Below are 26,890 nucleotides of genomic sequence, written 5' to 3' on the forward strand. Positions count from 1 at the left end.
AAAAAAAAGCATTTTGTGTGTGACAAAGATGGTTGAATTGAAAAAATACTGACATTTGGTTTTGCTTAGACTGACAGGAACACTATCAAAAAACAATTATTTGTCTTGGGCAATTTGGGGTTGGCAGAGGGACTTTAACCAATACATGAAATGAAAGCATTTCTTCCTACACAAGTTAAATTGTCTTCAAATATTTTTTCTACGCATTCAGCCATGACATCGTTCACAGTTACTATGCAAATTGCCTACATTTACCTCAGAGGCAACTGAGAACTCTGTAAGCTCAGTAAGCATATTGTACCCTTTGATCATACTGGTAAAGGAAAAACTTGGGAATACATCTGTGTTTAAATGGATTCCCATCTCAGTTCAACTGAGTTCAATAAAGAGCTCAGACTAAGGAATTAGGTAATTTAGATATTATTGTAGAGAGAAATATATTCATGCTTAATTGTTTTATTTTCTAATGCATTTTTGTTTCCCACTTGTGCACAGCTGATCAAACTACTGTTATCTAGAATGATAATTAGAAATGTTTTTTAAATGTCTATTTAAGTAGTAAAGTAGTAATAACAACTAGAAACAGAATTGATATTATCACACAATATTTGAATAATTTTTGTGTCACTTCAGACTTTTTTGGAGTGAATATATTTCTTAGAAATTACATCTCTTACTACATTACAACTTTTACCAATCCTTTTGTCATGTGTTGTATTTTACAGAACTGACTGCTCGACTGAAGAGAATGAACTCTCCTTCTTTATTTGGCGGGGACATACAAGAACTAATATTTCAGGCAGAAATGCAGACAAGCAACCGACTCCATTTTAAGGTGCACACTAACAACTGTCTCTTGCTTCCTTCCTGTTAAACGCAGCTCTTGCTTGTAAACACATGTCCACACATTAACAACGACAGAAGAAATTGAGAGATAGTTTTAGTTAGGTCGAATTAATTTCCAGAACCATTTTCTTTAATCAAAGGACATTGAACACGAGAACCATGCAGAAAAAAAACAAGGACAAAAATAACAATGTACACATCAAAGTACGAACATTACCATGAGATAGGAGGCTACATTGTCTCCACCTGAATGGTTATTTCCTTTCCCTCAGATCTACGATTCCAACAACCAGAGGTTTGAGGTCCCTCATGAGCATGTCAGGACCGTCAGCAATAACCCAACCACCCCTCTCAATGATGCACTGAGCATCAGAAAAGAATCCTTTGGCCTGACTGTGAGAAGGAGTGACACTAACAAAGTCCTGTGAGTGCTTGCTCTTTGTGTGTTTGTGCGTGTCTCATATGTACTGGTCTGTATTGGATAGAAGATAGGGTTGTTTATACGAACTACAATACACCTTAGAGAATTGAAAAACTGACAGCTGCCATTAGATTAACATTGATTCTGTGTATCTCATTTGATGCAATTATGACAGAAATCCTCCAAGGTAGTCTGAGCACAGCATCATCACATTATCATGGATTATTGCTACATAATGACATGTGACACCATCCTATGTTACATGTTGGTTCCCCATGGCAACAAGTAATTATGTTCATGTCAATTCGGGGCACAGTTAGGGAGCCTAGGGTGGCATCATGGTGATGGACGGCCCGAAGAACTTTCTCACAAACAACACCTTAAGGGATTAAACCATTACAATCATTGATATTGATAGATGTAAAAATTACATGTAAGCAATAATGCCAGGATGTGACGAACGGAGGTTAATACCAGTCAAATATTCCTTTTCACATTTTGATTGACTCAAGGGATGGGTATCTTTAGGATAATATTGATACCAGAAATGATAGTAGTGCTGCTTATCAACTGTCTTCTGTAGATTTATGTAATCTAGCTTTATAGTTAGACGCGCCTGTTACTGTGTACCTTTAACCCTTTTATTTTTAACAACTGCAAAGTGATCATAGTGTTAATGATTAATCTCTGAGCAGGAGAGTGAATTAAAAGTGGGTAGAAGGTTCCTGCTGATTTATTTGGTTTGAGATCTACAGACAACTGCCTGTTTTATTTTACACACAGCTGGTACATAAAAAATAACATCCAGACAGAAACTGTCATAAGCATTTAGTCACTTTAAGTGAAAGAGACAAGACATCTAATGTAAGAACCTATGAACGCTGTAACATTCCAGAGGTAATAATCCTTTCGTCTGATAATGAGTAGTATTTGGTACTGCGGAGCCTTTGGAGGACCAAGTCATTTATACTAATCTGCCAGTCTGGAATTAGTAACTTTGTGCTTTGCAGCTGTTATCATTACTGTTATTGCGGTATTGTGCGTACTGTTTGGTAATATTTCCAATAATAACATGAGTCATACACGGCCAATAAAAAGGCTATAACTTAGAATAATAACGTAATGTAATGACACTCATTCTCACTCTGTTTGACTAAAATCGACTTGTGACTACACGTTCATTAAATGCACATGTAACCCCTCACAGTCATCTTGTTTGCCCTGACATCATTACATAAGGCTGCGTCATATGACTGAAGGAAGCCACTAATGTATATACTACTTTTGAGGTATTTGTCATCATGGCTATTCAATAACATAGTATATTTATTACATTTACATCCTTTACTTGTATGCTTTGACAGCTGTTCACAGCTTCAGCAGCCTGAGTATTTCAGCTAGAAGTGCATGCCTTGTTTTAAAGACTAGAGAAATGCTACTCAACATGCTTATTAGAGCTTGATGGGATGGTGTGTCTTCTCCTTGGTTTTTCTTTCCACAACTCAACTCCTCCACACGTCCTTGTCTCGTTCCCACTCCCACTCTCTTCTCCACTTGCTGCATCTCGCTCTCATTTTCTTTCTTACTTCTTTGTCTCTGACATTTTCTCTCTCTCTCACTCTCTTTCTCTCTCACCTGCTGATCCTTTTATTTTCCTACATCCCAATGGTCTCACTCACATCAGTCTGTCTTCTGTTTTCCAAGAGATGATCTGTTTTTTTTTTGGTTTTCTCTTTCTTTTTCAATGCATTCAGGTTTGACACTACAATGGCTCCACTGGTGTTTGCAGACCAGTACCTACAGCTGTCTGCAAAGCTTCCATCCCATAATATTTATGGTCTGGGAGAGCATGTCCATCAACACTATCGCCATGACACAAACTGGAGGACCTGGCCTATTTTCACCAGAGATGGTTTCCCTAATGGGGTAAGGAGGACACACACACACATTCACGGTTAAATTGTGCTCACAAAATCAAGTCAGCTGAATCCTGACTAGATTTTATGTGTATCTGCTAGTGCGGCATGCTTACATGTGCACCCTACATGTGCATTCTCCCTCTCTAAGGGCTCTTAATTGAATGTCTTGTAAGCAGATTAAGCAGCGAAGTCACCCCTTTAGTTTCAGTGAGTTTCACCCCTCCAGCATCTCTCATTCAATTCAATTCAATTTTATTTATATAGCGTCAATTACAGTCAAATCGTCTCAAGACGCTTTACAGAACCCATATGCCTGACCCCCAGAGCAAGCCCAAAGGCGACAGTGGCAGGAAAACACCCTTTTAACAGGGAAGAAACCTCGAGCAGAACCCGGCTCTCTCATCTCCTCCGTATACCCCCTCATCTTTCTCCACCTTCCTTGCAGGGAACACATAACCTCTACGGACACTATCCTTTCTTCCTCTGTCTGGAGGACAACAGTGGTCGGTCATTTGGGGTCTTCCTAATGAACAGCAACGCCATGGGTAAACATATACAAACACACACATGCAAGAGTATATGGAGGTACTAGAATACCCAAAAACACATGCATATTTCAGCACACATTGTCCTCGGGAATGTGCATTAAGAGTCAAAAGCACATGTTTTGAAAAGGCAGCAGTGTGTTTAACAGAAGCGGAAGTTGTACTCACTGCATTCAATTGCACTGATATACTGCCATATGGATGCAAAAAAAATAGAAACCACAGAATCATACGATGTAACGCTCCCACAACCCACACACATAAGCATACATCAGCAGCTGAAACACTGAAACCCTTTTTCAGAATGGTTCAAGGGCAGATGAACCATCAGTTATGCCTCATCCTCCTAACACAAATGGATCTACTGTTGCCTCAATCAAAGAATTGTGCTGACAAATCAAATAGAATATTGCATGGCTGTTTTATCCCATGAAGGAGATGACTGAAAGCAATAGGAATATCCACTGACATGTTTCTCTTGCTCATGTCTATAGTCTCCTTATACAAAAGCTTTAGGTTTTCTTTACAGATTGTCTTGATGGATACATAATGTCCAAATAAAAAATCCTCCAAAGAACAAAAACAGATAAAGAAGTGTGTCAAAACACTGACTCACAACAGCTTGAGAGGTCATTCTAACATTACGATTAAGAGTCAAGAACCATATTTGTATTAAGCTTGCAGTGTCTGCATTTTTCTTCCAGAGGTGACTCTGCAGCCTGCCCCAGCAGTGACCTTCAGGACTATTGGAGGAGTCCTTGACTTTTATATTGTCTTCGGACAAACACCAGAGCAAGTGGTGTCAGAGTTCCTTGAGGTGATTTTCGAAATTCTAAAATTTGTGTGACAGTTTTTTTGATGAGCAAAATTGGTTTGTGAGTTGCCTTGTCACTGTATTCACATTAAAAATATGCCCTACTATGCTGTCCAGCTCATTGGCAGGCCGGTCATTCCTGTCTACTGGTCACTGGGTTTCCAGCTCTCTCGGTGGAACTACGGCAGCCTGGCTGAGGTCAAGGCAACAGTGGAAAGGAACCGTGCTATCAACCTTCCATATGTAGGTCTTCTTGCTTCACATTCTGTATCTGTTCATTTATAATTCTGTGTGACAATATTTCATCTATTATTACTACCGCTGCCACCACTCGCATCTGTGACTTTGCCTCATATTCTCAAGATAAACTGTGGAACCACTTTGTTTACAACTTTTACCTGCCTTTAGAATTATTCTTTTGATGTGATAAATTTCAGTTACATAAACTTTCTTATTTGTTTTGCACTTTCACAACCAGCATATCAACTACATCGTAAACCTTAAACACGTACATTTTTGTCACTCATTGGCCTGCACTGCTGTACAATACAATAAAAAGTGTATCATAAACTCCCATCAAACTAGATGGAATTACAAACCACATGACAACATCCTCCACATGACTCGGTTTTATTGATACTGGTTTGTCTTAACAGACTTTTTTTTTTTTTTTTGCAAAGCAGGAAATGCCAATTGAGGACAAAACATGAGCAGGTCTTTGAATTTGACCTCAGATATCAAATGCTGGGTGGCTTTCAGAGGATTCTTCTTTTCTTCAAACAAATATGAATTTTAAAGACCAACAGTCTGAAAAAATGTAGTGATAGTGCATTGCATGTACAAAGGGGGATGTTTTTTTTAATAGATGCTGCCACAGCTGTATAGCTTTTAGGGGATGGGGGTGGTTGACTGAAGGCAATCGATACTTCACCTTGTGCACCCCTTGTTAAATTTGAACCACTCATGCACCACCATTTGGTTCCAGAGGCAAGAGCCTTAACCACTACACTATCTGTGGAGACGTGATATGAAGGTTGAAGCGGGAGTTCGGCAGACAGTCAGAATGATAGGGATGTCCTTTCGCTTGGACGGGATAATCCAGCTTTCTGTCAAATAATGGAGAGTCTGCTGGGCTCTATAGGTTCAATCCCGGGACCACTATTTTTCAGGCGTCACCGAATGTTAGTGCTGATCAAAGATCAATCGACCGAGTTCCTTTCATTATCTCATTCATCCTGATCTGAATGTTAAAACTACTTCAACACCTCTTCGCTTCTGAGACATTTGATAAATACCAGTTGTGGTTGACATTTTCTTGGGGAAAGAGACTTGCTGCTTATCTTTGTCAGTGCTGTGAGTAGTAACTGTAAGAAGTCCCTCCCATACGTAGCACTCATGCTTGATGTACTTTTTCTTCTTTAACTACCAAGGTAAACTCCTAATCTTCATGCGCTCCTGTAAAACACTTCAACTGTAGCACAACTCAGCAGCACCAATCAAGGATGTGATTTGAACTCAGTCTTATCCTGAGATCAAATACAAACAAATTTCCCACCAATCTCAATATTTCACTCCAATAATCTCCAATGTCTCTTTCATATCCAAAGACATTAGAATGCAGCTGCTTCCTCTCCTGCTGTACTCAGGGACATGTTTGATAACCACCAGATAGACCACGAAGGGTATTATCACATTCTCCTTAATATGTCTGGAGCTGATTAACATTAGAGGAAGGATCTGGCAAAGCCTTCCAAACCATCTGTTCCATTGATATGAAGTAGATTTTGGCAGGGAACAGACAGACAGAGCAAGCATAAAGTCACACCCTGGCAAAAGAAGAAGAATGTGTTCACATTCCCATTGTCCTCCCAAGGTTTAGCAGCACATTAGCAAAGTTGTTTGCACTCATATCAAGTTTCCAGAAGTCCAGCAAAGACAGGTCAACAGACAAGCTGGCAGCTATTTTTTTTCTTCTCAGTGAGGCTCAAACTGCAAATGTTTAATAGTGCTTTTATTAGCTATGCTGAGATGGGAATATACTGCGAGAAGGACACATTCAAGTCATACTGATATTTTAGTGGATGTCCCTAAGTTTTGTAGGGAAGCGAAAACACGAGTGAGTGCATGTAAGAAGTATTAAGAGTGATTTGGAATTTATGAAAGTCATGCAAGATGTAAATGTGATTTTAATAGATGGAAGCCATGCCAGCATTTTAACATTTCCAATTAGGATTTGAATATCTAATGACATTGAACCTATTCTGAGTAAACTCATCACGGTATTCGTACAAAGCACATCCCCAAACAAGACGAGGAAACAGATCATTTGTGGATTGTATTTTTTTGTTTTGTTTTCCCGAACTACAAAAAATGAATATGTTGTGCATGTGCCCAAGGCCCCTAAACAGACTTTTTCTTCTTCTCCCTACGCAGGACGTTCAGTACACTGACATAGACTACATGGAGGACAAGAAAATCTTCACCTACGACAAAGTAAAGTTCGCTGAGCTGCCTCAGTTTGCTGATTACCTGAGTGAGAAAGGACAGAAATACATCCTCATCCTGGTAAGATGCGCTTCATTGTTACCGAAGCCATTTGTGTACTTAACACATTAACAAAGAAGTTATACATCCCAGTGCTACTGCAAAAAATACTGTTGACAGTTTACACTGCATTTCTTGGTTTCGAGAATTGTAATCTTGTACTACAGGCCACACGTTGGTGCTGTAATGTCGCATTGATAGATATCAGCTGTAATGAAGAGTGTTTCTCAACAACAAATGATATACTTACCCAGAGTTCAAAACCACTACATATTGGCTGTTGTATTAGGTAGTGTCTACAGATACGGACCCGTACCCGTAGCCTGTGGGCTACGGATACGGCACTTTCCATTTGCCAGACAGATACGGACCCATACGCGAGTCTCGCGAGTCAAGAAGCTGCTAACCACTGCAAACTGTTGAAAGGTAAGCAAAGGTTAAAGGTTAGGGTTAGTGTTAGGGTCAGGTTTAGGGTCTGTACCTGTAGTACTGATGCTACGGGTCCGTACCTCCAGCGTCTACCGGGAGTCACGTGACCAGATCTCGCGTATCTGATTGGCAATGGAAAGTACGGGTCCGTACCTCTAGCAACTACCGTTGTATTACTGCTGACATGGACTTTATGTTATGATGTGTCGCTTAAACGTGAACACAAATTGTCTTTTATATTTTCAGAATTTGCACCAGAGAAAATGCTGTTCTTGATTAAAAGCTCATTTGAAACATCAGTTCTCTCTTCCTATGAGTGTACTCTTTTGTTAACAGGATCCTGCAGTAGCCACCAGCAAGAGGGTTGGGAACACTGCATATGAGGCCTATGATCGCGGAACCGCGGCGGGTGCTTGGGTCACTTATTCAGATGGGAAAACTCCTCTGTTAGGAGAGGTGAGCTACATTTTGTGTGCAAAAGGTTTTGAATAAGAGAATAAATCAGGCATGTAGTACTCAACTTGAATTTTGTGACGAACAGTTAAAACTGGAGTGTCAATAAGTGTTAACCATTTACTGCTACACATTCATGTATTGTAAAGTAAAGATATAAAACCACAGAGCACAGAAGGGGAAACAAAAGTCTACCCAAAAAAAGAGTTTAAGCTTTTGAAAATAACAATTTTAGCATTTTATCCCTGTTCAATATATTTTCAGATTTGCTTTTTTTTGTCTAGATGCTCTCAAACATTTCAGTGATCCTGCTGATGCTTACTGATCAAGTTCCAAAAGTTATTCAAATACTAAAATAACAACAAAAAAAACCCCTGTAATGACCCAGTTAAAATCTGCAGTACAAAAAGACAGAAATGCTTTTGAGTAGCATCTCGATTAGTTCTCATAACCTCAGGCTACAACCTAAGAATGAGAAAAGTAATCATTCTCAGTGTTACCCTGCTCAACGTACTGAAGGTCCTCCATTCATCCATTCATTTATTGATTAGCTTTACCTGTCTGGACTATATCCCAGCTGACATTGTGCGAGAGGCAGGTTATACCGTAGACCAGCCCATCACAGGGCTAACACAAAGAGACAGACTCCCATGTATGCTCACAATCACACCAAGGGCCAATTTAGTCTTACTAATTAACCTGCCATGTATGTTTGGAGCGTGGAAGCCAAACAACAGTGAGAACTCCACATAGAAATACTTCAGCCACACCAGCAGTTTCAAACACAGACCTTACTATAGGATTACTTCTTTGGAATTAATCAGTTTCATTTATTGTTGAATGCAGTTTCAACCAATGGATTCTGCTTCTGAAACTGACACAATCAGACTCCTCACTCTGTAGGAAATATGACCATCTATGAGCTTCTTTCGCCTCATAAACAATAATGAAGCATTCTTTTAATTCCATAGTGTATATATATATTTACTCATGATGAGCCCGAGGAGATTAAGTTGGGTCTTACACATACTGATAAACCCATTAAAAAGTTAGTCAGCATTAGTTCCTATGATCCACAGAAATCAAACTGTGTTGCAAGTCAGTTACATGACACAAATATCATGCAACATAAACATGCATATATCCATTTGCTATGTGCATGTGTTACTGGTTCACATCCCCCATTAAACCTACTAATATTCCATAATGGAAGTATAGTAGTGCCAGGATGTTTTTTTTCTATTTTTTATTATTATTATCCCTTTCCCCACTAAGCACATGTTTTAAAAGCTCAGTGGAGGTGGGGAATGAAGTACGATGCTCCTATGCTTTTATAGTGTTGCTTTTGATTACGCACACGATTAAGCCCAGTCCCTCTGCTAATCGCTTTTTCATGCCGTTCATTGCAGGTCAAACATATGCATTGATTCCACATTAGTGTTTAATCTTAAAATGTTCTGCATCACCACATCACAGATTAGGTGTGCAAGTGTGTGTGTGTGAGAGAGAGATGAGGATTAAAAAAACACATAATCTGTGCGCTCATCTCTGAATATCCTAAATGAAAAGCTATACACAGTTCTTTGTGCTTTATGTTTGTGCATGCATGTGTGTGATTATAATTGATTCTAGTTTATTTCCATATGAATACATGTGTCCTGGTTATGAAAACAGTGGGGTCTTTGCAGAAAGACCTTTTGCTGCTGCTGTATCAGTAATAAAGGCGATACAGTGACAGGCTGGTATTTATTCTGCTTTTAAGACAGCTAATTGCCTCCAAAGACAAGGACAAAAGCTTTTTTCCTGGTGGCCCATATGATTCAGTGTGTGAGTAAAATCATAGCAGGACTTCACTCACAGATGAATATTTCTGTTCAGACCACAGAGGTAAAATCGATGGAGTAAACAAAGCAGCGGGGTGAGAGAAGGGAAATCTGTGTGGGTTTAAAGGCAGGGATGACAGACAGAAACATGGGCAGAGAAAAAGGCAGGTGCAGGCAGACAGACAGACAGAAATAATAGATTAGAGGGAAATGTGCAGGGAGACAGACTGGCTGTCTTACTGAGTGGCACAGTGACAGGGACATACACAGGGAGCCAGCCAGAGTGAGAGACAAGAGACAAAAAGACAGATTATCAGGTACACACACACACACACACACACACACCAAAGGAGGGTAGGCACAACCAAAGGTAGAAAGACTATTTTGGAGAAGAGGGAAAGATAGAAACAGGATGGAGAGAAGAGAGACAGACAAGTAATGACATAGATAGCAGACTGACAGGCAAAAGAGCGTTAAAAAACAGAGATAGAGTGAGATATGCAGCTACAAATGCCAAAAGATTGTTGAAAGTGTTTACCCTCTTGTCAGTATTAGTACGCAGCTGGAGATGACAAAATCTGGAGTTAAAGGAAGGAATGGCTCAAAAAAGAAAGATGGCATCTGCGAGCGACTATCAATAAGCTCTGACCTTAGATTCTGACCACCTTGCCAAAACATCTGCCTATAAATCTCTCTGTGTGAGCGCATGTGTGTGTTTGTGTGTGTGTGTGCTCACATGAGTGTACGTGAGCGTGAGCTACAAACCGGGTTGTAAAGTTATTCTCGGTGGAAGTAAATGGTAAAAGATAGCTCAAGTGAAGCAACCCTTGAGATTTAATATCTACTGTGCTCTACAGAAAGGGTGCGCACACAGAAATGCACACACACACACACACACCACACACGCAAAATCTCTGCCTTTCTCTGTGGATTAATCATTTTTTTCAATACATGTCATTAAGGACGACTTCTAACAGTCACGTCTAGAGATTTCTATTGCATTATCGATTTCTTCTCTCCTCTGTTTTCTTCCTCAACTCGTCTGTCTGTTTATCCCCTTTCTCCTTTGCCATCTCTACTTCATCAATCCTACCCCCTCCTTTGCTTCATCTCTCCACTGTTCTTTTTTTTATGTCATTTCCACATATCTGAACTGTTTCACCAACAACCTCCATAGAAACAGTTTTTTTTGGGGCTCGCTACTCCTAAACATTTCAACCTGTCGTGCCTCAGCATGTTATTTGCTTGTATATTACTGTTTAGACTAGCTTGTGGCTTTGTCCCATAGAAACTAAATCTGATGTGAAAACTGTCAGCAGGGAAAGTTCATACAATGTTTTATTCTAAGTTAATAAAAAGTACTTGTAACTGAACAGCATTTTTACATCCTCTCGCTCATAGGTGTGGCCAGGAGAGACAGTAGTTTTCCAGATTACCACCAGCCAGAAATGCATCGACTGGTGGTATAGATGGAGTACCAAGACTCTACACGGAGATCAAGCACGATGCCCTCTGGATTGTAAGTTCAGTTTTAAAATACCTGAAATGACAGTGTGCATCACTGATGAGCAGTTTCATACCTAAAATTCTGAGATGGGCATTATTCTGCATCCAGTAGCATACAATAAGGGCATTGAGCTATGTATTTTGTAATTCCATTGGCTGTGGGTTGAATGTCGTGGTTTCTCTTACACATCAGGAATATATGCAGAGCAGATACTACAGAACAGTGAAGCAACAAAAAACAAAAAACAAATGTATCACAAATAAAGAACGGAAATTTAGATGGAACTTTTAATGATTCCACAGCTGAAAAGTTTGGTTTGATTCTCATTATTTAAGCTCTTGCTACAGCACACACAGATTCCCATTCTTTATCGCAATACCTTTCCTAATCCTTATCTTGAAACACAAAAAAATGTGAATGATCGGCAGTTATCATATACTGGAAGAATCCTAGATTCACAACACTGCCATAGCATCTCCTAGATAACTGTAAATTACTTATTAAAATGATAATATTATACTTACAGATGTGTTCTTATCCAACATATTCTCATGCTCAACATATGCTTTTGCAGGACATGAATGAGGTTTTCTAATTTTATCAAAGGATCGGTTAAGGGCTGTGATGATAACAACCTCAACTACCCTCCTTTCACCCCAAGTAAGTCACCTCATTTTCTGTGTAAAATATCTGCTGTTTCTTATGCAGTTTTAATACCAACTCTTACGTGTGGCTGGCTGCTGCCTCTCTCCTTGCTCTCTCTGATCTCCTTTCCTCCCTTACCTGTTGCAACTGCCAGCATACCTAAGAGCTGTTAGCACTTAGGGAGGAGGGGCAGGAGAGAGCGCAGGCAGAAGCACCACAAAGCACCAACTTTTTCTCACTGGTAGTTTGCTCTTGCTTCCAAAACAAATTCTATAGTTTCTGACAGTCTGAACGGAGTACTCTAATGTTACTGTAAACAAGGAAACAGAGGTTGTCATAGCTGTGGAGCTTGTGGCCTAAATGCTGTGCACATGTTGATAAATTATCCAACAATAGCTCATTAAAGCAAGTTCAACTGTAAGAGGAAAACTCATCTAAAATAGTGAGTCCCTGGTGGAGAATTTTGAAAATGACTCTTCTTGCCATGTCTTTTATTCCGGACTGTGTCCCAGACAGGATGATCATAACTGGAAAAGGCATGCTCCCTTGATGCCACCAATTTTTATTGCACTCCTCCTTAGTCATCCTCTTCCTCCATCGACTCTACCTTCTCTCATTTCCTCATTGTTCCCATTCCGATTGCAGTATATATCAATGTCTCTCGTTCTTTCCATCCCGTCATTGCTCCACTTTCCTCACTGCACCCATATTTTGTATTCACTTCATACCTTGTCTCACCTTGCACCATCTCTTCACCTCCTTCATCTTTTCTCTCCCCCAGGAATTCTGGATGACGTGATGTACAGTAAGACTCTGTGTATGGATGCCAAGCAGGCCTGGGGGAACCACTATGATGTCCACAGTCTCTATGGCTACTCTATGGTGCTGGCTTAGTGAAAAGTAAGCGCATCCATAATCAATGACAGGAGCAGTTTGGCCAGCTTGTGTTGTGGGAGCCCACTTGCTGCCACCCCTTCAGAGCAATGAGGCATTGGCAAACTCTAAATGCACTCTAACAGTGTAACGCACACAATCTTCAACATCAAGTGCTGTAAAATCAGAGGTTATTGAGCAATGGGACCTGGAACAGAATTATGGAGCTGACCATGCAAAGTGCAACAGAGAAATCTGTCAGTTTAGTGCAGTGCAGTGACTTATGCCCTCCACTAAGTCATTGCCTGTGACTCCTGCAGACCCAACTAAAAGTTGGATCCCATGTGATCTGTGCAGAAATATGTTGAAATGAGCCCAGCTCCCAGGGTGCTTGAATGAATTTCTCATCAGGAGCTGGCACTGAAGCAGTTTAAAGGACCAGTGTGTACAGATCTAATAGAAGGACTATTATCAGGAATGCAATAAAACAGTCATAATTATGTTTTTATCAGTGCAACAATCACTGTAACTACAGATTGTTAGGTTAGAATGGAGTCCTTCACATCTACTCAGGGAACAGATTGTCTGTCATGGAGCCCACTGTGATTGTCATGTTGTTTCTACAGTAACCCAGAACAGACAAAGCAAGCACTGGTTTAGAGGAGGGACTCTTCTATTTATTACTTTAAAGAAGCAGCCCACGTGGGTTCTCCCACATGCTTGAGAACGGAGGGTTTCAATTTGTAACCTCACTGTTCAATGCCACTAAATCAAGCACACTAGTCCTTTAAGGTTCCAATTTGTAGACAAGCGTTAAAAGGCACATCAATGTGAACATTAGTAAAATCACAGAGGTACTGTTAGGGTCTAGGCAAGAAAACAATTAGCAATATGTACCACCAATAACAAAGGGACAACTGTTCAATGAAATGCCTGATATTTTCATTTAAATGTATTTGATGCATTTTGAACATGAAAACAAATTACAAAACTGCGACGTTCAATTGCCTGAACAAATCCTTACATTTATGAAACACTTTACAAAGAATTTCTTCAACATCAGTTTGTTTATTGCATTGTACTGACGTTACATGTAGGTCAGTTTACTTCATAGTAGATTTTATTTGCTTACTTTGTGCAATGGATATCAAGGTAAAATCATTCCTTTCCGCTTTTACACATATTTTCAATAAATCTATTTATGTGGTTTCTTTTTTGCTTTTTAAAAAATAAATTACTACCTCCATCCCTTGATAAATAAAGTGGTTAAATTCAATGTTAGGTAGTTAAATTAAAAATAAAACATCTTCTTTACAAAAAAATAGGTCAGTAAAATTAGGCCATTCTTTATTGAAAATAGGTCATTCTTTAGTAAAAAAAAAAAAAAGACAATTCATCAATAAAAATTGGGTTATTAAAAATAATTGATATTGGCTAAAATCAAACTTTTATTAAGATATTTTTTTCAGCTATATTGCCCCAGGATAAGATGAGGTAGGGAAACTTGTGAATACATGGATATAATAAGCGAGTTGAAAGCACAGAGCTTGATTACAATAGGCCTATTATACCTACAAAATCATTTTGGTTTAAACATGCCATGTGCATTGTGCACGCAGGTGGAATGCTTGCTTTTGCATATCCTATATTCAGGTTATGCTGATGGATGTGATACTGCTAAGTATGCAATGCACAGGTTTGCATTCACAAAGAATCAATGAAGTAAGTCTTGTCTGGCTAAAGTTCAAAGCAAACCGGCACAAAGCAACATGAGAGTAGCAGGCACATACATACAGGCACATCACATTTGTCCTTCAAAGACAAATCTAATGGAGACAGCAAAAACAGCATAATCAAGCCTGGAACTTGAATAAGTTCTCCACAAAACACAGACCACTTAAATGTCACAGAGGTATAGAGGCTGCAGTCATTTATCTTCATAGGGATTTCTATCGTCTCCAAGCTCTCGGCCTGTTATTTCAAACGAGGCACAAGTGATATCAGTCGCCAGTGTCCTAATATGAACTGATGGTGAAGCTTTAGAAACTGCATCAATTAGAAAGCAGCACACACCTGCACTGGTGGGTTTTCAGCTGATGGAAAACACCCCGTAAAACTAAACCCGTGTAATACAGAGATATGCTGTTTTATATGTTGAACTTCAAAAAAAATAATTTAAAAAAAAAATTGCAAACACACTCCTTTAGCCAGACAATCAAATTATCAAAAAGTTTTGAAGATACTTGGTTCCCATTAGATTTTATCGTATCTGTGTCCATTTTCCCCACTTATCCAACAATACAGTGCCACATAATGTAATATTCTGTAGCTACTGTGTCCTGAATCCTTACTATCTTTCGGATGTACCTCAGGGGCAAATATAATCAATGCATAAGGCCACTCAAACCTTAAATGTCTTTTTTTCCTCTTAGTGTAGCCTCAAGGTTCCTTAATACTATTCTACACAGGGAGAATGGTGTCTTTTAAAATATATTATAGCATAGATTCCCTGCTGTCTTTTCTGTTTTTGTGGGTCATTTCTCAGATGCATTATTGCCTCTTACAACCACACAGCGTGCTCATTTAATGCAAAAATGTATGCAAAATGTGTGATAAAGAAAAACATAATACCTACTAATGCATAGTCTCACACAGGCACATACATTTGCACTTAAGACCATGAAATAACCTCTGAAGTTGATTTGCTGACTCACTGCTCCTGTATTGGAGCTGGCTCATCTTTCGTTTGTCTCCTTTCTTACACTCTCCTTCTTTTTCTACCTCCGTCCACTAATTAAAATGTGTTATTTTGTAAACATCATCGGGACTTTATATTGTCATGGAAATCAATGCTGCTTCGATTCCCCTCAAACAAAATAATAATGTACAGTTTGGTGGGAAAAGCACTACAAGTCTGACTCTGTCCCTGTGAATATTCCTTTATCGTCCCCTTCTCTGCCAGCATGTGTTTGTGTGTTTGATATCGTTTCTCCCTTGTGCTCTCTCTTTTTGTTCTGTCCTATGACCTTTTTATCGTATTGACCTCTCGCTCTTCTTGCTGCCTCCTCTCCATCCCACAGAGCTCTGCAACGTGTATTTGGAAATAGCCGCAGCCTGCTGCTGACCCGCTCCTCCTTTCCAGGTGTGGGAAAATATTCAGGTCACTGGCTGGGGGACAATGCTGCCAACTGGAACGACATAAAATGGGCCATCCCTGGCATGTTAGAGTTCGGGCTTTTTGGAATTCCCTATGTGAGTAGCAAACCTTCACAGACGGGCAAATACTGTTCTTATCATGTCTGAAGTAAATGAGTTTGACAAGAAAAACTTTTTGGCTAACTAGCTGCCATAGCAGGGCTTAACAGAACTACAAGGAACCAATATACTATGTTAAACTAAATCATATATTTGACATGTAAAAGACAGAAATATCACTAAGTGTGTAGATCTGGTGCAAGAAGCTCTTGTAAAAAAAAGTCTGATAAAGTTAGCAAGAGCCAGTCACAGCAGTGAATCGGTATTTCACTTCATCGTTCTGGCAATGGGATGGTTCCTTTGCCTTTTTAAAAAGAGGATTCTACTAATTGAGATCTATGTTCAGCATAAGCATTAAGACAGAGGGGCCGGCAAGAAAAAGTGTCTCTGGAATGAGATCCATTAAAATGTCTGGAAGAACACTGGTTCTCTTTGCAGGAACATCACCATATCAAAAACAGACTTGGAAAAACACACACACACATACACGGCTACATCCAAGTGCACTCTGCACTGTTTACTTGCATGTGTGTATTTCGCAAACAGTAGTACAGGGGGTCGAACGCACATGCAAACACACACAGACACACACAAACATGCACACACACTTCTCCAGCTGTGCACATTGGGTGGTCTTATAGATGCCAACTACTCCAGGTGGGACTATGTCAAGCATATTTTAGGTTCTTTAGTACACACACACTCACACGGACACAGAAACAAAGAGAGACAGAAAGCAGGAGAAATGGGATTTGGATCGATTCCCTCCCATTGAGTCTGTTGTAAAATGTGGCCAGTAGTAAACAATAGAAAGCGAGCAGTCTCTGTGGACTGGCCTTTGACTGAAGTCTCCTTTTTGCACTCCATTGTGCAATTAATGTAAATAAAGATTACTCCTCACATCTACTGTCTGCCAGTAAATATTGACTGAATTGAACCAACATCAAGAAAAGACTTTTTAAAAGACAAATATATGGCCAGTTGTCACCTTTGGTGTCAGTTCTTCTTTTTTACTACTGCTGGAGATGTGACTTCCTTCTTCTCTGTGAAGGTCCTGGATTGACATTATTAATGTAGAGATACTTTATTTTATTCTTAATATCACCAAATGAACTCTTCAACATCCCCTGTTCTCTGACAGCCCGATCTCACGAGGATTCGTGAAACTGTCACGTAAGTTTTAGTTTCGGTTTCGTGCGCACCAACACGATTTCGTCATGTTTTTCGTGCCGCTCACCACGAAATGCGCACCAATGTATTTTAAACGGCGGACTTTTCGTGCCACCCAGAACGTATTTCAAACGAATGTGTGTATTATATTTTTAATGTAAAACCATGGCGAATCCAACGCTATATTTTGCATGACATCGTCCCTAACCATAACCCTAACCATAACCCTAACCATAACCTAACCATAACCTAACCATAACCCGGTGGTACACTTACCAATTTGCATAGGAATTTCAAGAATGTCCGGCGGCCGGCGGCCGCAAACGCGATCACACAAGCAGTATACGCCGATGGACAGCTTAGATCGTCATGAATCCGCTGGTATAAACCACTTTCAGCTGTGATTACCACAGCGGGTTTCGTTGTGAGCAACACGAAAAACATTTCGTGGTGAGCGGCACGAAAAACATGACGAAATCGTGTTGGTGCGCACGAAAAAGAAACAAAAAATTTACGTAACAGTTTCACGAATCCCCGTGAGACCGTGTTGTCTCTGACAGTGTTTCCTATATCACTGCAGCGCCCAAGAAACGAAGCAATAAAATGAAAAATAAAGCCCCTACAACATCCCCCCTGTTCTCCCGACTTTTTTCAAATGGCATCGCAGGTTTATGTTTCCTATAAAACAACATTAAGGACACCGGTGGAAATATGCTGTCGGTCCTGGCTAAATGTCAACCTGTCATCTCCTCATGTGTTTTCAGATCGGCGCTGACATCTGCGGCTTCTTTGATGACTCCAGTGAAGATTTATGTCGTCGCTGGATGCAAGTGGGAGCCTTCTATCCCTTCAGTCGGAATCACAACGCAGAGGGCTACAGGGTACTGTAAAGGCATTTTATCCTAATTCTTGTATGAGACTGTCAGCTTTAGACTTATGAATCACACGGTCATTGTTTGGTCTAAAGTGCTGCAGGGTGCACCCTTCATTTCATAACACTGTATAGGTGCTGTAAACTGCATCGGTTAAAAATATAAACTTCTTTCGGTAGCCATGGAGTTTGTCATTACACCAGCACGAGTACAACTGTGTGATAAAACCGGAGCAGTGAGACCTCAGATTTTGGGTTTAACACTGGAATTGTAAGCTGCTGAAAGTCATAACAGCTCCCTCGGGCAGTGGAGCATCTGAGCTTGAAGTAAGATGTAGCTATGGAGCTCAATGCCACACTGACACTACTCAAAGAGGCTGAGAATTTAGTGAAACTTAGCATTAATGCTAAATTAGGTTAAATGAAGATAATCTGAGGTTCCATATAATGGATAAAGACATCGTAGAATATCAGTGTAGCTTTTGCTCATGTGGTACCCATATGGTAGGTAGTGGACAGTATTATCTCCTCAACTCCAGCTGTTGGTCTAGTTACAAATATAGAAAGTAAATGTTTTCTTGGTGTCTTAATTTTCTTGAGTTTTAGGATGAAAAATGCTAATTGTTCTTAATGAACAATAATTTAGCCTCATTAAGTCCTAGGCTAATAAGTTCAAAACCACCCAAAAAGTAATAGACCCTTTGGTTTAGGGTCAAACATACGCAGATCTGTCCAACTATAAGGTGCCTAATCTCAAGGCCAGGACAATTTTGCCCCATCCATGTGGGTTCATAATGCAGAAGAATCCAAATAGCCTTGCCATAAATAGCTACGGTTGCTAAGCTATGACTGGACAATCAGTCTTCAGGGGAATGGTCAATAAGGTCAGGTAATTTAAACCTTTTCAAGCACAGAGTACGCTTGATTCATAATGACAACCTCCATTCAACAGGTTTAAAATCATTTTGTATTATATGAAGGTAGAATCGATATTTATGTTTAACTTTAACAAGCACAATGTAAATCTGAATGTCACATGTCAGATCAGTGGCTTAATGTCACAGAGCGACACAGGAAAAAGGGGCCATGAGCCTAAAAAACAATGTTTATGTTGCTGTTGAGCCCATTTTCATAGATGAGCACAAATAACTTGGGAGAAAAGTCAGCCTCCAGCATTGAATAGTGTGAAAATTGATGCTCTCACAGCATTCTTTATGTGACATTTCCATGTTCGTCACTGCTGCGAAAATAGCAGAGCTGAGGTAAAGGGAGGTAAGACGTGGTGTGTGTGAGTGGGTGGGTGAGGGGTTGAGGCGTGGGTGTAGTATTTGCTGGAGGACAGGGACATGATGATGATGATGAATTTGATGTACATTTCCACTAAACGAGACAGCTAACGTGTGACCTTTGCTTTGCCCTAATCATGGCACTCATCACACGCCTATGTAGGCCAGTCCAAACACACACCACACACATACACACACAGACACAGACACACACACACAAGTTCTCATCACACTCTCAGAGGTGCCGAGGGCATAAATGATTAGCCAGATGAGGAGCACGGCCTGTTAGCAGCTAATCACCCCTCTCACTCGCCACTATCATAGAAATTAAATCATACCTCTGTTTCTTTTGTTCTCTCTTCCCTTCATTTATTTTCCTTTTGCTCATCATCTTTGCCAAAGCTACTTTTAGATTTTCCAATATAAGTTGATTTCTGTTATATTCATTATGATGACATTATTGTCCACTTATTTATCCAAAATAAACTGGAATGTTAAAGAAAATAGCTTCCTTGGTTTAGGTCTTTTTGTACCCAGTTTTTCATCCATTGCTTCTTCACCTCGCCTGGTCATTCGAATGAGTTGTCTCCAGCCGGGTCATAATAATGCACTTTTTGCCAATTTTGAAGTAATGAAAAAGGTTACAGCGGAAGTGCCAAATGCTTCTAAAAAAACCTAGGCCAATTTGTCCAAGAAACAAAACAAGCAAATAAACAAAACTAATAGGGTTTCCAATGAAGGTAGATTTTTGATTTTCTGTTTCCCCCCAATAAAGTTAATTTGTATAAATCGAGAAGAAAGTACTTTCCAGATAAGCAATGACATTATGAACAATTAGCTCACATGACTGTTTTACAGCTTCCATTTTCAGGCCTGCCTCCAGATTATACCGTCACCTTCTGGCAATACCACAAAATCTAGCCTATACAGTTCAAAGCAGTTATAGAAAAATTAATTACTTAATTTTTTTACATTTACATTTCCAAAGTTTGCTTCACTCTTTCTTGAGTTATATAGAACATGACTTGTTTGTTTATTCCATCTATGTCCTTTTGTTCACTAGTAGATAAAAGATAAATCTCGTTTTATTCCCCCATATTCCTGTAATTTATAACTACATCTTACTCTGTCTTTCTGTCTCCAGCCTCAGGATCCAGCTTATTATGGTGCTGACTCAATGCTTGTGGCGAGCTCCAAACATTACCTGACGATACGGTTACACACTGCTGCTTACCTCTACACACTCTTCTACAAAGCCCACACCGCAGGGGAGACTGTTGTTCGTCCAGTCTTGCACGAGTAAGCCATTTATATTACTGCTTTAAGTCAGATCTGAACTGGTTGTTTTTGAGCAAACGGTTATAGAAAATCAAAGTCATGACATCACGCCTAGAGAAACCTCTCTCCTCTTCTACTATAACAATACGATCTCATTTAGCATTTCTGTCATATGTCTTGGTAAAAGCATGCCACTGCAATTTATTGAACATATCCATATATATTTGTCCCATAATATTACGTGTTCTAGGTAATTTAATAGATTTCAATTTCACTTTCTAAACACAGAAAAAGTATACAAGTGCATCAGCACAGCCACTTATGTCACAGCAGTGAATTTTTATTAATATCTATGAACCAAGAGTCCTTTAAAGTAATTGTTTTTGTTTGTTTTGTAGCTTCGTAGATTGAATCTGGAATCTGTGCTATAAAAAAAAGCTTTTAGTGTTTGCTCCTCTCTGTCCTGCTGTCCAAACATGTCTGAACTATCTACAGCAGCTTGAAGTCACTCAAGGAGTCATGTTTAGGCCACAAAAATCAAGTTCTTATGAGAAAATCATCAGTATATTGCTATATGGGTGTTCATAAAAGGCCACCAAAGATAAAATTGGAGTATTTTTATACTGAATTAAAAACTGAGTTCTAACTAAATAAGACGAAAAAACATATATGAACCAAATGATAAACTGTTGATATAGCCTCTGTTACTAGGGTTGCTACAAATGTCAGTGGGATTTTGAATTAAGAAATTTACTTATACAAGCAGGCAGTTATGGTTTCATTTTGGCTCTCTGCACTGTCAGGTGTGTCTAACAAGGCTCTGCGCAGCCTTTACAGAATCGAAACAGTGACAAAGGTGATGCTCAGAAAGCGAATCCTTGGTAAATATATGAATATCAGTCTTAGTTAAATCAACAAACTATGAGACAGAATGGATCTATGACAGCACATTGTATTGTCATGATCGTGACATTGAACTGATAAGAGGATACTGTACAACCACATAATGGCATAATATGATGGGATGTTGTCAGCTACACATCTGTGAATTGCAAACAGCGATGTGAATCAGTGAATGCGAGCAACAGTCCAGTGCTCTTCCTGGAGTGATGCAATGTTTCATTTCAGACTGATGCTTGTACCAAGAGAATTAACCATTTACAGCAGCTGGTTTTACAGGTAGATTTAGCTCTGAGGGAGCTCTCAAAGAATCCAATCAGCAACAAGGATTCTGCAGAAAGGATAGAGCTCCCAAAAGAGCTAATCCCGTAAATCTAAATGATTGCTGGCTGCTTGGTAAGTATTAGCAAGGAGTGCATTAGAACCCCTAAAACAACTGAGCCAACCGAGCCGCTGTGAGGCACCATTCAGAATAAGCACAAGCAACAAGCACTGAATGCTACCAAGCCCTAATCATCTGAAATGGACTCACACAAGCCAGTTATTCTCAGATAAACGTGGCAGAATACACAGTGTATCCCAAATCAAGAGAAATATTCCAAACAAATGCTGGGATGCTAGCAATACCCATCTTATCTTACACCTCACATGGACATTTACACTGACTAAAAGAGTCCTTGACACAAGAAAAATGACCTATGAGCAAAATGCACCTGAACTGTTTACACCAATGCATGTTGCTCTTGTTCAAGCCAGGCCTCTTCCTCCTCACAAACCAAAATTAGCAAAGGAGAGCCACAGGAAAGCTTAAACAAAAGACTGAGTTAAATATTCTAAGATGATCAATGAAATGACAGACATATAGTATACAAGTATTCAAATGCCTGATCTCTTTCAAACACAGATAGACACAGATTCAGCAGCGTAGCAAACTAAACAGCCAATGGTGGCCCACAATAAGCTCTCATTTTTCTATTCTGAGCCTCCTCGTCCTCTCTGTCCTCCATCCTCCCGTCTGGGATCCTGAAATCGATCTTAGCACACCTTCTTGAAAGATAGTAGATAGATGCATAGACAGATATGCACTTGACAGAAATCATACTATGTAGTGGTAGGCTAAAACAAAACAGTTGATATATGATGCAGCTGTGTTAAATTTAATTGCCTTGAGAAACAGTTCTTAACCAAGGGTGTCTTCTTTGGTAAATGAATGTGGCTCTGCCTTGCTTCCTTTACTCACACTTCAGGTGGGAGGGATTAACAAGGAGAGGAATCAACGATGTATGAACTAAGAAATGAGAACAGAGGAATGCCACCTGAAAGCATGCTAATAATTCATGATCAACCCAAACTCAAAACTTGAGTCTTCAGCAGCAACAACAGAGCAGTGAAGCTGAACAGAGAAACACCTGTCAAAAAGTAGCTACACCTCATTTACCAGCATTGCCATTAAAACCCAACCTATAGTGAATTTAGGCATGATGTCACTGGCAGTAGATAATTTGCTTAGATTCTGGCATAATGGAAAATTGAAATCCAGTGAAACAAACTACAGACTGAGTAGTGTCAGTCTGGTGGCAAGCATGGGAAAGTTTACCCTCTGTCCAGGCAGTACATCTGAGCTGTAGACTGTCTATGAGCTGACCTCGACTGTTGACCTTGCAATCATTTACTCCTTAATTACACTGTCCAATACGAGAGGCACAGGCTGTGTCAGGTCAGCTGTGACACCAAAGAGTGTACGACATGAGCGTAATTTGCAATGTCCATGTTTTACATTTGTAATTGGACCTAAAATCAGCATCAGCCAATAGTGCACATTTTTTTCCTATCGTTGTTTGGTGAAAAAAGAAAGAGTTAAAAAAAGAAGTGAAAATTGTCTGATAGTGGTGTTTTGTTTCTGTTGATGCCACTTGTGTTTAAACTATATTAAAGCTGAAAAATCTTGAATTTATAACAAATGATTAGCTGCAGAAAATGATGTTGAGAATAATGATATTAGCTTATTCATTCTACAAACTGACCGAGCAAAGCAGAATTTGTTTTTTCACAAAACTTTGCCTGAAACAACTTGTTTGCATCCATATCATTAAAAACACATTGAATTGATTCTATGCTGATCTTTGTCACTCCTAAGGTTCTATGATGATGAAAACACTTGGACAGTGGATCGCCAGTTCCTCTGGGGCAAATACCTGCTCATCACACCTGTCCTGGACCCGGTCAGCTAACACACTCTCTCTCTCTCTCTCTCTCTCTCTCTCTCTCTCTCTCTCTCTCTCTCTCTCTCTCTCTCTCTCTCTCTCTCTCTCTCTCTCTCTCTCTCTCTCTCTCTCTCTCTCTCTCTCTGGTCTTCATCCATACTTCCACTTCCCCTCCTCATGCCCATTACTCCCTTTTCTTTTTAGCTCGTCCTTTCATCAGACGTTGGCTCCCTTATCTCATCTGCATTCTCTTAATCAGCTGCTGTCAACTCACCCTTGTGATCCCACTTCATTTCATCCCATCTCTCTTTCACCCTCTCCTCTCACACTTGCTCTCTGTCTGTGGCTTCCCTCCTGCCCCTCTCATCTACCTCTGCTACCATCTGATCATTCTGCCAGTATGAATCTTTGGCCCACCTGATCAAGTCTTACCTTATGGCTAACTGAGCTTCAGTACTCCAAATGAGGATACAGGCCTCATGCCTTGTCCCTCTCAATCACAGTTAGCAGCCATGCTAAGTCGTGCAGTCCCTTCCCATTAGTCAGCGGGGTGAGTGATAGGCGCTGCGAGCAAATCAGACACCAGAAAACGAGGTATGGGGGAGCATCCATTTCCCCGGGTTGTCATCCTGCGAGCTGTGCAGCAGTTGTGACAGGTGATTTGCGTCAAACTGCGAATGTGGCCCTAAAGGGGACTTTGTCATTTAATTTGGTTATCAGACCATTATGGCAATATATCTTTATCATATTTTACTTATTTTAGCGTTGACCACCTATTTTTATGGAGTTTTACTTCTCAAACTTCTGTTTCTGTTTAATCATTCCTCCATCCCCGTTCTCTCACCTGTTTATTTGTTTTTCTGTCTTCCTGTCACTGTTTTTTTTTTTTTAAATTCCTCCATGACAAGCCTTAAAGGGGCTACAAATTCAAACATGCTGCTGGATGAGAGAGAAAAATCGGTAGATGCCGGTGCCTTTGACGGACGGCCGTGGCCTACGCAGTTGACATAGTGTATTTCACAATTTGGTATTTTTTGAGAAGGACCTGTAGTTTGCTCTTTCTTTCCATGTCCCCTCTGTGTTTATCTCTGTCACTGGCTCTGTTCTGCACTGTCAGAAAGAGCAGGGAAGTGACAACGCTATCAAAGGATTGGCGCTCATCTATTGATTGCCCCTGTCTGTCCACCACCTTAAGCCATCAAAGGCTGTCATCTATCAGTTGTCGCTTGATGCTGTCTCTCCCATCATCTGTTGCATCATAGCACTGCAGACTAAAATGTCACAAGGGCTTTGTGGAAACTTTATATTAGATGATAGGCAGCTTTAAAGTAACTTTCCTTGATGGGAACACTTTTATCTTCTTTACGTTGCAGTGATTTATAGTAGCAAGCTCTCTCTTCACTTCTTTTGTGGTGTATTGTAGCGTCTCTCCTCATGTTTAGCCTTGTAAGATTAAAGTGTCAGGATTGGTGCAGTGAGCTGAGGTATTCCTGGCTCCAAACACAAATCAAACACAGACATGCTTTCACACGAACCGAAAAGCGGATACCTTTTGAGGTCTACTTCATGTCAGATGCATATGATGTTACACACAGTGGTAAAAACAAACATATGGCTCATCTCTGAAATATTCTCATGTGACAAAAACATTTTGCTCTTTTTTTTCTGCAGGGTAAGGAGGACGTGTGGGCATATATACCAGATGCTAAGTGGTACGACTATGACACGGTAAGAATAATCTCTCACCAGCTAAAGCACAACCACTTCCCGTTGGCATGCGTCTTAAAATGAATGATGAATGTATTTATTATAACTCGATATGGAGAAAGTTGCTATTGTTACACATCAATTTGTGCACTTAGAGCAATGATTGCAAAAGCTTCACCTCTTCAAGTTAAATGTGTTGCAGACATATTTAAGTGAAAATAAAATTAACTGAAGGTTTTTTGATAGAAGTGCACATTCATGGGCAGCATTATTTTCTATTTTATGGTCATAATATAACTGTTTCTAATAGGCAATGCAAGAAAAGTAGATTTTCACTTTAATTATTTGTATTTTATGGGCATTCCACATTCTATCGAGGGAGACAGTATTTTACAAAATTGTATATGATGTATGTTTATTTTAATACATATGTTTTTAGATGTATATGTTACTTTAGATTTTGATTTTTAGGCAATACGGGCCATTTGTGCACTGGATATTTTTTTACGTCAAATATTTTACTGCCATCTGTCAAGATAAACAAGATTCATGGCATGGTTTTTATATTTGAGCGCATTACATCATACAGGTGTACCTAATTAATTGTTCACATAAAATCGCTGCAAAGGGGCTTATCAGTATCGCATTAAAGTCATCACAATAACACATACACAAAGAGCATGTATCACATGAAAGTCTTTGCCTCAAGTTGTTTGTTTGTGACTGAGACGAGAGCGATAAGACAGAGCGAGAGTGAGGACAAAGATGGAGTGAAAGAGGGGACAAGGAAGAGAGGAGAGAGACTATCTCCCTGACAGAGAGATAAAAGAGGTGTTAAGTTCCTTTGGGACCTTATTTGGGCGTCACAGTGGTGATGTAAAGTGCCCACTGATCAGATGAACGATTAGATTGGCTGTCTTGCTGCCGGCCCCTTGTCCTGGTTGATCCCCTGTGATTATCTGGGTAGGAGGATGGAAGGGTGGGGGAGTACTGACGTAGTGGAAATGACCATGAAAAACAAGTTGCAGAGAGAAGAAATACGGGACAAACAGATAGATAAGGGAGAGAAAACAGATGGGATGGGAGTTGAATGAAAAGGAAGTAGGGGAAGGAAGGACAATGCATAAATCAGGGACAAAACAGAAGATGAGGGGAGAAAGAAAACCGGAACGAAATTACAGTATGTAGAGAGGTAGGAAGATGGAAGGATTAGGCAGCAAGACTAAGGAGAAGGCGAGGCTAGAAAAGACCTCCTTAAGGCAGACAATGAGGGGGAGATAAGATCTGAAATTGCTTATAGACGCTCCACTAACTCCAGCCCACACACACGCCCATACTGTACTGCATAAAATGATACACAGACACACACACACCTTCGGTGGGAATGGAGGAAAATGGGA

At 39.9% G+C, this 26,890-nt stretch overlaps 2 protein-coding genes across 2 annotated transcripts in view; one reads left to right on the top strand and one right to left on the bottom strand.

The window, feature by feature from the left end:
* LOC110972432 (zinc finger protein 391-like) overlaps nucleotides 1-26,890 on the bottom strand; it is a 240,306-nt gene that overhangs the window by 132,255 nt on the left and 81,161 nt on the right. The gene's annotated exons all lie outside the window — the stretch shown is intronic.
* LOC110972433 (sucrase-isomaltase, intestinal-like) overlaps nucleotides 1-26,890 on the top strand; it is a 63,117-nt gene that overhangs the window by 1,721 nt on the left and 34,506 nt on the right. The window contains 18 exon segments of the mRNA XM_051945875.1: nucleotides 726-835; nucleotides 1,119-1,270; nucleotides 3,022-3,193; nucleotides 3,632-3,731; nucleotides 4,436-4,548; nucleotides 4,663-4,788; nucleotides 6,979-7,110; nucleotides 7,855-7,974; nucleotides 11,196-11,258; nucleotides 11,260-11,313; nucleotides 11,876-11,890; nucleotides 11,892-11,961; nucleotides 12,728-12,835; nucleotides 15,890-16,071; nucleotides 18,009-18,125; nucleotides 20,546-20,700; nucleotides 23,717-23,801; nucleotides 25,455-25,511. Of these exon segments, the coding sequence (XP_051801835.1) occupies nucleotides 726-835; nucleotides 1,119-1,270; nucleotides 3,022-3,193; nucleotides 3,632-3,731; nucleotides 4,436-4,548; nucleotides 4,663-4,788; nucleotides 6,979-7,110; nucleotides 7,855-7,974; nucleotides 11,196-11,258; nucleotides 11,260-11,313; nucleotides 11,876-11,890; nucleotides 11,892-11,961; nucleotides 12,728-12,835; nucleotides 15,890-16,071; nucleotides 18,009-18,125; nucleotides 20,546-20,700; nucleotides 23,717-23,801; nucleotides 25,455-25,511 (1,931 nt within the window).

The sequence above is a fragment of the Acanthochromis polyacanthus genome, chromosome 3, assembly GCF_021347895.1.
Source record: "Acanthochromis polyacanthus isolate Apoly-LR-REF ecotype Palm Island chromosome 3, KAUST_Apoly_ChrSc, whole genome shotgun sequence".
NCBI lineage: Eukaryota > Metazoa > Chordata > Actinopteri > Pomacentridae > Acanthochromis > Acanthochromis polyacanthus.